The sequence below is a fragment of the Bos mutus genome, chromosome 29, assembly GCF_027580195.1.
Source record: "Bos mutus isolate GX-2022 chromosome 29, NWIPB_WYAK_1.1, whole genome shotgun sequence".
Taxonomy (NCBI): Eukaryota; Metazoa; Chordata; class Mammalia; order Artiodactyla; family Bovidae; genus Bos; species Bos mutus.
The window spans coordinates 22,925,078-22,938,569 of NC_091645.1; the positions used below are offsets into that span (position 1 = coordinate 22,925,078).

Consider the following 13,492-nt stretch of genomic DNA (forward strand, 5'->3'; position numbering starts at 1 on the left):
GCAGTAGCAGAAATTCTTGGTGGATTCGGGGGTGGGGGAGGGAGGTGCTTCTTTTCCATTTATCTGATTTCCTAGGAGTTATTTCCCGTTGGCTTTTTGCCCCTCTTCTCTGCTGCTGCTGCTGCTAAGTCACTTAGCAACTTAGTGTCTGACTCTTAGTGACCCCATGGACTGCAGCCTATCAGGCTCCTCCATCCACGGGATTTTCCAGGCAAGAGTACTGGAGTGGGGGTGCCATTGCCTTCTCTGGCCCCTTCTTCTCATTCCCCCTCAATTGTTGATGAGTGAAGAGAGGAACTGGACATATGCAGCCTAGTTCTCACCTCACAGTAGCCCAGCTCCTGGACATCTGATCCTGGGTCCCAGGCACCATTTTGCTTCAGGTTCTATGACCCGCCTGGAAAGCTCACTAATGCTGATAGACAGGTGTTACTTCACAAGCATGGAACCAGCACAGCTGCACAGAACCCCCAATTCAGAAGGGGCTGAGAATTCATGTTCTGTCATCACCATCTTCAAGTTCTTAATAATTCCATCTTTGAATATAAGTTTTCCAAGTGAAGTTCAGTGGGACAGAGGACCACACGTCAGGACTGCCCAACACAACTCCCACTTCTTCCTCCCTCTCCAGGATGGGTTCTCAGCTCTCTATTCCCCAGTCCCTTCGAGCAGGGACAACTGCCACCCTGTTTCTCCAGCAGGGTCCTGCACACAGACACAGGGAGGGTGGGGTTTAGATACGCAGGCTCTGGGTGTTTCCAGTGGAGCATGGTCAAGCCACCCCACCGCCCCCAGCAGGCAGCGTGCAGGCACAGTCCTCAGTGATCCAGGGACTCAGTGGGGAGCACAGTCCCCTCGGCTGCCCATCGGCTGTGGATTGGGGCAGCGGGCTTGAGGGAAGGGAAGACAGCTGGCTCAGCTTCCCTGCCCAACCAGGTCACAGCACCTTGGTCAGGGCACATGGGAGGCCTGCAGCCAGTGGGCCAGATTCATGTGCCAAGTGTATGTGTAGGGAGTGGGCCTGAAGTGCCTCTCAAGGTCTGTACTCACCCTAGGAGTATCGCCATGGCCAAAGGAGTGACATTAAATAGTAAATAAAAACATCATGATAGGTTGAGGAAGAGACCCCAGAAGAGAGGAAAAAGCTATATGGTTTTGTTCCTTTAAAGACCAGATTTTTCCTACTTTTTTTTTTTTTAACAAGGATCCCACACTCATCTTACCCCGACTTGTGCAAATTACAAGCCAGTCCCTCCAGGAGATTTCTCTGACCTGCAGTCAGTGGAGTCCTAACACATAACATGTCTTCCACACAGCTCTGTATTTTGAGTAATTCTTTATAAGCCTCTTCCACACGAGACAGTACCATTTTGTAAATTGTTCAACTGGTTTGGAAGCATTTGGTCAAATCCCCTTCCCAAACTGAACGGCAGAATCTCTCTGAACCTTGTTTTATTTGCCTCTTGCTCCTTTCATGCTGCAAGCTACACTCCAGACACAGAATTCACACTCACTGTATGTTTATGAAACCAGTGTCAATATTATCAGTCATTAAGACAAGAATGCTTTCAAGCATCATCAGATCTTATCCAGCCCTAATGACAGACAAGAGAGAAGGCTTAGACTATCAGCAATTTATCAACAGCTGCCTGCTTAAATCTACCTTCAGTTCTAGGTTAATGCCGGAGGGTGGAAGCAGATAAATACTCTTCCACAGACAACCCCAACCTTTACGTCTGGTTATATAAATCTGATTTGCAACAGTTTGCAAGTATTTTTTCCATTTAACCTCAAATGCCAAAATATTCAACAGATGTTGCATAGCTTAAATTATTTTGTCTGTTTATCAAGAATGTGAACTTTAAAATATGGACTGTAGAAAAAAGGGGGGAAGAGACAGTGCAATGAGAGTTTCTAGTTAGAGAGGAAGAGAGAGAAGGTGAGAGTGTGTGTGTTAAATGATCAACTGCCAGAGAGGAAGAGGGAGATGCAGGCAAGAGAGAAAGAAAAGGAAGACAAATAGAAAGAAAAAGAAAGAGGAAAGGAAGGTCAGGGGGAGGAAAGAAACTAAAAGCAGTCACAGTCACTAGGTTTAATCAGATTCAGCTATGACTTATTCAAGATTTACCCCTGAAAAGGACAATGCCATCAACCTCCCAGGGTTATGGTGGGAATTAAATAAGATAACGCGTGAACACACCCACAAGGTGTCTTGCACATACTTGATGATTGTTGTTGAAGCTGGGAGAGTATTTTTCCATCTCCGTGAGAAAAACAAAACAAACCAAAACTCCTTACGTGGGCATCAGTTACCAGGAAAGCCCATCTAAGAGAATTTTCACTAATTAGCATTGTTCAAGAAACAGTTGCCTGTGTTTTGCTTGTTAATAGAAGTGTTAGCAGTGTTCATTTCTACCCAGATGTAGCCAATTCCATGAACAATACCATGTCTAGGAAAGCTTTAAACATTAAAGAAAAAAAAAAAAAGAATTAAAGCTGTCTGATTCTCCTGGTCCAACTCCCTCTATAAATGATTCAGTTACAAGTGGAAAACTCAACGGTAAAATGTATGCCTTGAAACAGGCACATAGCTGGGTACCTCAGTCACAAGGCTGAGATTCAAGCCAACTCATGGACTGCCTTTTCCTTGTCCTTCATCATTGTACCAGCAATAATACTGTCTTCACTTTTATAGCACTTGATAGTTTAAAACAGCGATATATATTCCTTTAATAATTCTTTGCAATAACACTACTGGATAAATATTGAAGGTGATATTGACCCAATTGTAGTATGTAAAAACACAGACATGACAACCCACCAGTAAGGAAATCAGGTCTAAACCCCACCTCGCCAAGTCCTTTGGCAAATTTTTCATCTCCGCAGCAATGGCTCCCCACACAACACTGACGAAATGCAAGATTCTCCTGATTTTATTGAGGTTTACATGACTGACCATGAGAATTACATTAAGAAAATTATTAGCCCTAATTTATAATTTTGGGGGAAGATGTATTTTCAGAGTCTGTGGACACCAGGAATATTATTTGAACTCATATTTTTTGCAGTGAGGACTTTCAAATTCCACAAAAGCTGAAGCCACAACCAAGCACATACGGCAAGAGAAGGGCTGGCCAACAAACTCACTCCCCTGGTGCAACCACGATCATTTACGAGGTAAGATCGCTCTGAACAAAATGCATTAAGATCAATTCCCTGCGTTGCTCCTCAGATTTACAGCATTAGATCTCACGCACCAGCAGGGGCTTGATATTCCGTGGAATCATATTCATGTTTACGTTCCTTTTTCGTTTTGTTTTAGAAATATGTTCAAGTCTTCTTTTAAAAATGGAGTGCTAGTTTCTTTATTTGACTCGTGGAACTTTTTAAAAAACATACAAATATTACATATATAAATCCCCACTGGAGGAGACACAAACAACACTGAATTCATAGCAATAAGTGAATGTTCTTTTTCACCTGTCCCCACGGTTAATAAGGTGACATGCATGGTTGCCATGTCACTGCCTTTACATAAATATATGTATAGATATTTATAAATAATTAATTAGCCAAGTGATGATACTATATGTACTGTCCTATAACTTGGTTTTATTTCTTTTTTTTTTTCTTAAAAGTATGTCTTTTAGTTAGCTGTGTATATGCATGTGTACACATATGCTCAGAATTTCAAACCACTGTATTCTATTCCATGAACCAATACTCCAAATAAATTAAATCATTCCACCACTTCCAGACACTTGGGCTGTTTTTAGTTTTCAGTGAATACAAATAATGTAGCAAAAATATCCCTGTACGTGCATTTTTTTCTCCCTCAAAAGCATATGCTTGGAACATATTTCAAGAAGTAAAATCAATGGAATCAAGAGAATCTCTCTAAGACCCTTCAGATTTACTTTAAAAGTAGATTGATTTTGTCAACTTGCCATTAAAAACTTTCACCCATTTCCCTTTTAGTCATGCATGAGGCTGTTTACCCCAACCTCACTGAGACAGAATACAATCAATATAATAAGATTCACCTCTAATCTAATGCATGAATCTGGTGACTTAGTCACTGTATATTATTTCTCATCATCATTATGTCATCTCTGCCAAAGAATACTGCTAGAGTGGTGTGTGTCCTTGAGTAAGTTACTTAACCTTTCTGTGTCTCAATATTGTGATGTCTAAAATGGGGAGAATAATAATACCAAAGGGTTATTTCCTGTTTTTTGTTTTGTTTTGTTTTGTTTTTTTAATATAGATCTTGCCTCTTTTTCAGTGTGATGTCTGTTTCCTCTTGGGCTGATTGTCAGTGAATGATCGCTGACGCTTACAGTGTGCCAGGTACCATTCTAGTTGATGGGTAAAGAGCAGGGAGACATGACCAAGCGGTCACTCTCACAGAGCTTATGAGGGGACAGATAATACAGAAATATAAACACATCGATGTATAATGTTCTGAGAGGCTGGGTTAATTAAGACAAATAAAGGAGGGTATGTGACTGAGAAGTCCTAGAGGTCTATTTCCGATAGAATGATCAGATTGAGTCTCTGAGGATGGCAAAGACTTGAGTAGAGACCTGAAGGAGATGAGCATGGAGGTGGGGTGGGGAAGCCCAAGCACACAGCCTCAGATAGGAATGTGACTGGCATGTGCAGGAATAGAGAGGAATAAGGCGCTGGCACAGAGAGAGTTCGGGGAGAGGAGAGAGAAAAGCTGAGTGGAGTCAGAGACCAGACTCTGACTGCTCCCATTAGACAGTAGAGTAAGGGGAATTTATCCTGAATGCAGACAAAAGCCAGAGCACTGGCCTCTGAATTGTTCCAAACACAGAAAGGGGCTGAAACTTTTAGCATCATATCCCAGCAGATACCTAGAGAGTGGCCATGAGTGGGGTCCTCTTGGTGTCTGAGTAGGGCTCTCAGAGAACAGACGTCCACCTCAGCCACCAGCGCATCCATCACAAACACAAACCATCAGACAAAGCTGGAGACAGCCACCAGGATGTGGGACCATGCTCGACCCACAAGCACATCGTCTTCCTTCTAGCCCAAAGTCAGACTCAGAGCATTTGTATTCTTCTCTGATGCACAGCGCCCTTGCCTGCTGACCCCACCAGAGACAGGAACCCCTGTCCGGGTCAATCACCAGAAGGACAGAAAGGACCTGTGACAGGAGCACCAATAACTCAGGCAGGGAGGCAGCTCACGGGCAGCCTCACCCCCGCAGCAACCAGCCTACCTCTGCAGATGGTCCCGTTGCCCACGTAGCCTGGTTTGCAGGTGCAGCTGTGCCCCTGGACAGTGTTGGTACAGATGGCATTCTCATCGCAATTGTGTTGCCCGCTGCCGCAGTCGTCGTGCTCTGTTTGCAGGGTAGGAAAGAGAGACACCTTTTCAGAAGCTGGAATCTCTGACATTGGAAAAGGTAGCTGGAACTCACCAGGTAAGAATGAAAGTGACTACCATGTATTGGGACCTTGAAATCTCAACAGCTCTAGACGATGTATGTTATTATCTTCACTTTGAATGGAAACAGACTGAGTGTCAGAGAAGTCAAGAGATTTTTCCAAGTCACAATGATTCCTAACTGCTGCTCTAAGGTCACTGCTTCTTTCATGGCTGCAAAGGTTTCTGCAGAGGCTCCAAAGCTGGGTTCTCAAGGGGTTGGGGGGAGAGGTGTTCAATTCTGCATCTTTTCTTCCTCCTAGAAACATTTGACAATGTCTGAGGATATGTTTGGTTGTTGTGCTTTGAGAAAGGTGATGCTATTGGCATTAGTGGATGGAGGGCAGGGATGCTGCCAAGCGTTCAACAATGCACAGACAGCACGCCACAACAAAGAATTCAACCAGTCTGATATGTCACCAGTCCCAAGGCTGGGAAACCTTCCTGTAAGGTTGAGGAAAAGAAAAGGGAAAGAAACCCATAGGAGAGAGCCCATGGCTTCTTTAGAACATGTTGGTTGGAAACCTTGGAAGCTTCCTGGGTAAAATCTGAAACTGGCCTTCATACAAAGAGAGTAAGGAGAGACCAAAGAAAGAGGCAGACACTCCAGACTGTGAGACACAGATTTAATAAGCAAGGGGACTTACATATGAGGCTGGTTCTGGGTGGGTGCAAGACCAGTAGATTTCTGCACTCACCCACCAGATCTTAAAAGTGTATATAGAGGCCTTAATGGGGTTCAATCACATATTACATCCTGATGGTCTCAACAATATCTTGCTCTTTCAGGGCTGTGTCCTTGAAACAGCTCTGACTGTGGGAACAGTGGCCAGAATATATATTACAAGGACAGGGATTGCATGTGGAGGCTCTGACTGCCAGGGTTCAACTGGTGGTCCAACCACCTGTCTCATCCTCTCAATACCCTTCTCCAAAAGAACAAGGAGGGTAAAACTAAAGAGGAAGGCCCAGCAAATACAGCCTAGCAGAGGAGCATTAACCATTTTCACAGGGTTCAGAATTTAACCACTGTGCTGATGCCTGATATATAGTAATATGGTTGTGTGTATGTGTGTTAGTTTCTTAGTTGTATCCGACTCTTTGCAACCCCATAGACCACAGCCCACCAGGCCCCTCTGTCCGTGGGATTCTCAGGCAAGAACACTGGAGTGCATTGCCATTTCTTTCCCCAAAAGAAACTGTAGAAAGAAAGAAAGGGAAGTCACCCAGTTGTGTCCAACTCTTTGAAACCCCATGGACTGTAGCCTACAAGGCTCCTCCGTCCATGGAATTTTCCAGGCAAGAGTACTGGAGTGGGTTGCCATTTCCTTCTCCAGTAATATAGTTACATATATTCAAACAGTCATGGCCTCCTAAATTCACAAGACACAGGGGAAAGTATATCTAACACTATGAAAGAGTGAAAGATTCCCAGTTTGAAATCAAGATTTCACAGATAACTACACTCTCGACCCTCATCACTGCCAAGTTTTTATATTCACCTAAATGACTCCTCTATAAATAAATAATATGATAAATTTTATTCCCTTTACTCCCTTTAACACCTGCTACTAGGACTTAGAAATTTTAAGGAGAAAAATCAAGTAGGGTTATTGAAGTCATAAAAGACTATAAAACAATAGTTCAAATCCCAAGCTAGAAACCTCAAAGAAAACAACACTAACTGAACAAAACTAAACACTCAATATAGTTTGTTAAGCAAACTATTAGATCAATATAGCCATCAAGTGAAAAAACACCTATCTTCATTAATTTTTTATTTTAAATTTCCTAACAGGGACTAGGTTAGAGAGTCCTAGAGAAAAGTTAAATTCTGCAAAGTAGAGCTGTTTCAGTCACCCCACAAGCAATAAGGTCAAGTCGATACTTACCCATGGCTCTTAACATCTTGCATTTTTCCAAAGAAAATTTGTCTTAAGGCCAGAAGACCAACTCAAACTGTCAGAGGATGTGCACAGGTTAGCAAGTAGTGTGAGGGGAGGACATTTATGAAGACACACTTCTAGTCAGCGCTCAAATCATCTTCAGGTTGTTCCAGAAATAGTAGAGCCCTGTGAATCTCCGACCACATTTACAGACCGAGCAAGCACCTCATATATACAGGTGCAATACCAAAAGATGCTAGGAACTCAAAAAAGTCTAAGAATAAAGGATCAGACTCCAAGAGTTTTCAATATACTTATTTAAATCCACTTAATAAATAATTATTAGAGTCTGTATTGGGAATACAAATGAGTAGATATGGTCCCTGCTCACATGAACATTTTAATAAATAGGTCACCAGACAGCAATATGTCACTAACCAGAACACAAGGGAGAAGCACTGAGTTATAAGTGGGTGACCTTATATTTTATCATATAAACAGAACATATTTTAGAGTGAAAGGGGACTTTGCTAACAACTACTCTGGAATAACTCAGAATTTCCTAGGCAAACGAGCATGTGTGCTCATGTTTGCTAAGAGAAACAATGGTAAATCGAAAAGAAGTTCACTGGATGGAAATCCCTTGCATTCCTATACACTAATAATGAGAAAACAGAAAGAGAAATTAAGGAAACAATTCCATTCACCATTGCAACAAAAAGAATAAAATACTTAGGAATATATCTACCTAAAGAAACTAAAGACCTATATATAGAAAACTATAAAACACTGGTGAAAGAAATCAAAGTGGACACTAATAGATGGAGAAATATACCATGTTCATGGATTGGAAGAATCAATATAGTGAAAATGAGTATACTACCCAAAGCAATTTATAGATTCAATGCAATCCCTATCAAGCTACCAACAGTATTCTTCACAGAGCTAGAACAAATAATTTTACAATTTGTATGGAAATACAAAAAAACTCGAATAGCCAAAGCGATCTTGAGAAAGAAAAATGGAACTGGAGGAATCAACCTACCTGACTTCAGGCTCTACTACAAAGCCCACAGTTATCAAGACAGTATGGTACTGGCACAAAGACAGAAATATAGATCAATGGAACAAAATAGAAAGCCCAGAGTTAAATCCATGCACATATGGACACCTTATCTTTGACAAAGGAGGCAAGAATATACAATGGATTAAAAACAATCTCTTTAACAAGTGGTGCTGGGAAATCTGGTCAACCACCTGTAAAAGAATGAAACTAGAACACTTTCTAACACCGTATACAAAAATAAACTCAAAATGGATTAAAGATCTCAACGTAAGACCAGAAACTATAAAACTCCTAGAGGAGAACATAGGCAAAACACTCTCTGACATACATCACAGCAGGATCCTCTATGACCCACCTCCCAGAATATTGGAAATAAAAGCAAAAATAAACAAATGGGACCTAATTAAACTTAAAAGCTTCTGCACATCAAAGGAAACTATTAGCAAGGTGAAAAGACAGCCTTCAGAATGGGAGAAAATAATAGCAAATGAAGTAACCGACAAACAACTAATCTCAAAAATATACAAGCAACTCCTACAGCTCAACTCCAGAAAAATAAATGACCCAATCAAAAAATGGGCCAAAGATCTAAATAGACATTTCTCCAAAGAAGACATACAGATGGCTAACAAACACATGAAAAGATGCTCAACATCACTCATTATCAGAGAAATGCAAATCAAAACCACTATGAGATACCATTTCACACCAGTCAGAATAGCTGCGATCCAAAAGTCTACAAATAATAAATGCTGGAGAGGATGTGGAGAAAAGGGAACCCTCTTACACTGTTGGTGGGAATGCAAACTAGTATAGCCACTATGGAGAACAGTGTGGAGATTCCTTAAAAAACTGGAAATAGAACTGCCTTATGATCCAGCAATCCCACTGCTGGGCATACACACTGAGGAAACCAGAAGGGAAAGAGACACGTGTACCCCAATGTTCATCGCAGCACTGTTTATAATAGCCAGGACATGGAAGCAACCTAGATGTCCATCTGCAGATGAATGGATAAGAAAGCGGTGGTACATATACACAATGGAGTATTACTCAGCCATTAAAAAGAATACATTTGAATCAGTTCTAATGAGGTGGATGAAACTGGAGCCTATTATACAGAGTGAAGTAAGCCAGAAGGAAAAACACCAATACAGTATACTAACGCATATATATGGAATTTAGAAAGATGGTAACGATAACCCTGTATATGAGACAGCAAAAGAGACACTGATGTATAGAACAGGCTTATGGACTCTGTGGGAGAGGGAGAGGGTGGGAAGATTTGGGAGAATGGCATTGAAACATGTGAAATGTCATGTATGAAACGAGATGCCAGTCCAGGTTCAATGCACGATGCTGGATACTTGGGGCTGGTGCACTGGGACGACCCAGAGGGATGGTATGGGGAGGGAGGAGGGAGGAGGGTTCAGGATGGGGAACACATGAGAAATAAAGGAATAAAAAAAAAAAAAAAAAAAGAAATGCCTTCTAATAGGCAAAAAAATCTTCTTGAAAGACATAGTATTTGAACTAGCCTTTTAAAAACAGTCATGGTTTTCTCAGCCAGAAATGCTCAAGAAGGGCACTCCAGGTAAAACAACAGTGTGGAGAAATGTAGGATTTTATGCAACATTCCATAAGTCTGGTCCATTATTGTTTTTCCAGTCTCCAACCACCCCACTCCCATCATCAGCTTAATAAAGGCATACTTAACAAATAGAACTGAAAGATACCGAAAATGTACAATGTAACAATTTGATGTACAGTCGGAAAGGATTACCCCATTGGGTTAATTAACACACCTATCCTGTTATCACTGAGGAAGGCTTTCTTACCTCTGCTTGCTATTCCTGGGAACTCTGCATTCAAATGGGCATATCTGTCCCTTTCTCCTTTGCTTTTCACTGCTCTTCTCTTCACAGCTATTTGCAAGCCCTCCTGAGACAATCATTTTGCTTTTTTGCATTTCTTTTTCTTAGGGATGGTCTTGATCCCTATCTCCTGTACAATGTCACGAACCATTCTTTGGCAATGTCAAAGAATGCACAAACTACCGCACAAATGCACTCATCTCACACACTAGTAAAGTAACACTGAAAATTCTCCAAGCCAGGCTTCAATAATACGTGAACCATGAACTTCCAGATGTTCAAGATGGTTTTAGAAAAGGCAGAGGAACCAGAGATCAAATTGCCAACATCTGCCTGATCAGCAAAAAAAACAAGACAGTTCCAGAAAAAACATCTATTTCTGCTTTATTGACGATGCCAGAGCTTTTGACTCTGTGGATCACAACAAACTGGAAAATTCTTAAAGAGATGGGAATGCCAGACCACTTGACCTGCCTCTTGAGAAATCTGTAAGCAGGTCAGGAAGCAACAGAACTGGACATGAAACAAAAGACTGGTTCCAAAGGAAAAGGAGTACATCAAGGTCATATATTGTCACCCTGCTTATTTAACTTATATGCAGAGTACATCATGAGAAATGCTGGACTGGAAGAAGCACAAGCTGGAATCAAGATTGCCGGGAGAAATATCAATAACCTCAGATATGCAGATGACACTACCCTTATGGCAGAAAGTGAAGAAGAACTAAAGAGCCTCTTGACGAAAGTGAAAGAGGAGAGTGAAAAAGTTGGCTTATTAAAAAGCAGAGACATTACTTTGCCCACAAAGGTCTGTCTAGTCAAAGCTGTTTTTTCCAGTAGTCATGTATGGATGTGAGAGTTGGACTCACATAAAGGAAGCTGAGCATCGAAGAATTAATGCTTTTGAACTGTGGTGTTGGAGAAGACTCTTGAGAGTCCCTTGGACTGCAAGGAGATCCAACCAGTCCATTCTGAAGGAGATCAGCCCTGGGATTTCTTTGGAAGGAATGATGCTGAAGCTGAAACTCCAATACTTTGGTTACCTAATGCAAAGAGCTGACTCATTTGACAAGATCCTGATGCTGGGAAAGATTGAAGGCAGGAGAGGACAAGGAGATGACAGAAGATGAGATGGTTGGATGCCATCACTGACTCAATGAACATGAGTTTGAGTAAACTTCAGGAGTTGGTGATAGGAAAGCCTATCGAGCTGCAGACCATGGGGTCGAAAAGAATCAGACTCGACTGAGCAACTGAACTGAACTGATCCTGTTATCTCCCACTATTCTTGATGCAAAGCCCCTTCTGTGATGAGGTAGCCTTATCACTATCTCGCAAGTGTATAAGTTAATTACTACCTCTCTAGCTTGTCATGAGTTTCCTGGACTCAGAGTACTCTCACAACGAAGTGAAAAATCTATGCCCTTGCCTGCCTTCAAATACCATTTCATATGAACACTCTTGCCGTGCAGGCTTCCATATGCTCTTGACACCATATGAATTTAACCCATCTTGGAGCTTTTAATAAATTTAATATCTTTCATCACTTTGGAGGCAATGATATCACAATATATGCTGATGAGATTTGCAAGCTTTATCATGAATGCCTTACAAACTAGTTAACTTTGAGGAGACAAACTGTAGCAAATCTTCTGTAACCCAGACTTTACCTCCCTCTACTTCACATGTGCTGTGCTAAGTCACTTCAGTCGTGTCAAACTCTCTGCAACCTCATGGACTGTAGCCTTCCAGGCTCCTCTGTCCATGGGATTCTCTAAGCAAAAATACTGGAGTGGGTTGCCATGCCCTCCTCCAGGGGATCTTCCCAACCCAGGGGTCAAACCCAGGTTTCTCTTGTCTCCTGCACTGGCTCTTTACCACTAGCTCCACCTGGGAAGCCCTACTTCACATTAAAAATAGTGAACCCAGAGTGCCCAGCCCTGAGCTAAATGGTGGCGGTAGTGGTTTACTTACTAATTGTGTCTGACTTCTGTGACTCCATGGACTGCAGCCCACCAGTTTCTCTGTCCAGGGGATTTCCCAAGAATACTGGAGTGGGTTGCCATTTGCTTCTCCAACTGAGCTAAAATGATCATATATGTATCATTTAATTCTCCCAACAACCACATGAAATATGTTCATTTTTACAATGTAGGAATGAAGACATTATTAAATTTAAAGACTGCATTATTAAATACTCTAACATCACAAAACTGCTAAGTGGAGGAGTTTGGACTTATGACTCTAGACACTGGGGAAGTGATCCTATGATGCCAAGAATATCCTGTACTGGCCCCAAATACCCACTGAAAATCCAATCTATCCTCAAAGGACAAGGGTTTCAAAAAACTCCCCCCCTTATTTTCTTTAGTCACACCTAAGTTTTCAAAGCAATCAGCACCTTCAACACTATGTTTGACAGAGATGGTGACAGAAGAAATGGTCTCCTCCTAAAAATCTCAAATCCCCTTCCAGCTGCTGGACATGCTGTAAACAGTGTGAGACAAGCATTTGTGACAGGTGGCAGGACATAGAGGCAAGAGGCTTTAGAAGCACACAGCCTGGGTTAGATGATCCTGGATATGCCACTTACTAGCCATAGGCATTTGAGTGACTCAAACAGCCAGTGTCTTCTAGTTTCTATATGTAAAATGTGAATAGGATACAACCCATCTCCTAGGGTTGTGATGAGGACTCAGTTAATATAGATATGATATTTATTATAGCATTGTAACTAGTAAACTATTTTATTATCATTGTTACTACTACTACTAGTATTGCTCCTATTTTTCCCACTGTAATTAGTTACTTGTGAGCAGACTTCATTGTTGAATGGTAGTTAAGCTGGTTAAGAAAACTCTTTTTCTTTAAGGGCTTGAAGTTCAGGCAGGAAAGCTATGAACAGATAGAATTCTAAATACACTTAAATTAGAATACCTCTTTGAAGATATTGGGCTTCCCTCATAGCTCAGTTGGTAAAGAATCTACATGCAATCCAGGAGACTCTGGTTCAATTCCTGGGTTGGGAAGATCTGCTGGAGAAGGGATAGGCTACCCACTCCAGTATTCTTGGGCTTCCCTGATGGCTCAGTTGGTAAAGAATCTGCCTGCAATGTGGGAGACCTGAGTTCGATCCCTAGGTTGGGAAGATCCCCTGGAGAAGGGAATGGCTACCCACTCCAGTATTCTGGCCTGGAGAATTCCATGGACTGT

At 41.7% G+C, this 13,492-nt stretch overlaps 1 protein-coding gene across 2 annotated transcripts in view; it reads right to left on the bottom strand.

The window, feature by feature from the left end:
• NELL1 (neural EGFL like 1) overlaps positions 1-13,492 on the bottom strand; it is a 1,049,219-nt gene that overhangs the window by 393,204 nt on the left and 642,523 nt on the right. For both annotated transcript variants that reach the window (XM_070364999.1, XM_070364998.1), the window contains exon 14: positions 5,249-5,371. In XM_070364999.1, the coding sequence (XP_070221100.1) occupies positions 5,249-5,371 (123 nt within the window). The remainder of the gene's footprint in view (positions 1-5,248; positions 5,372-13,492) is intronic.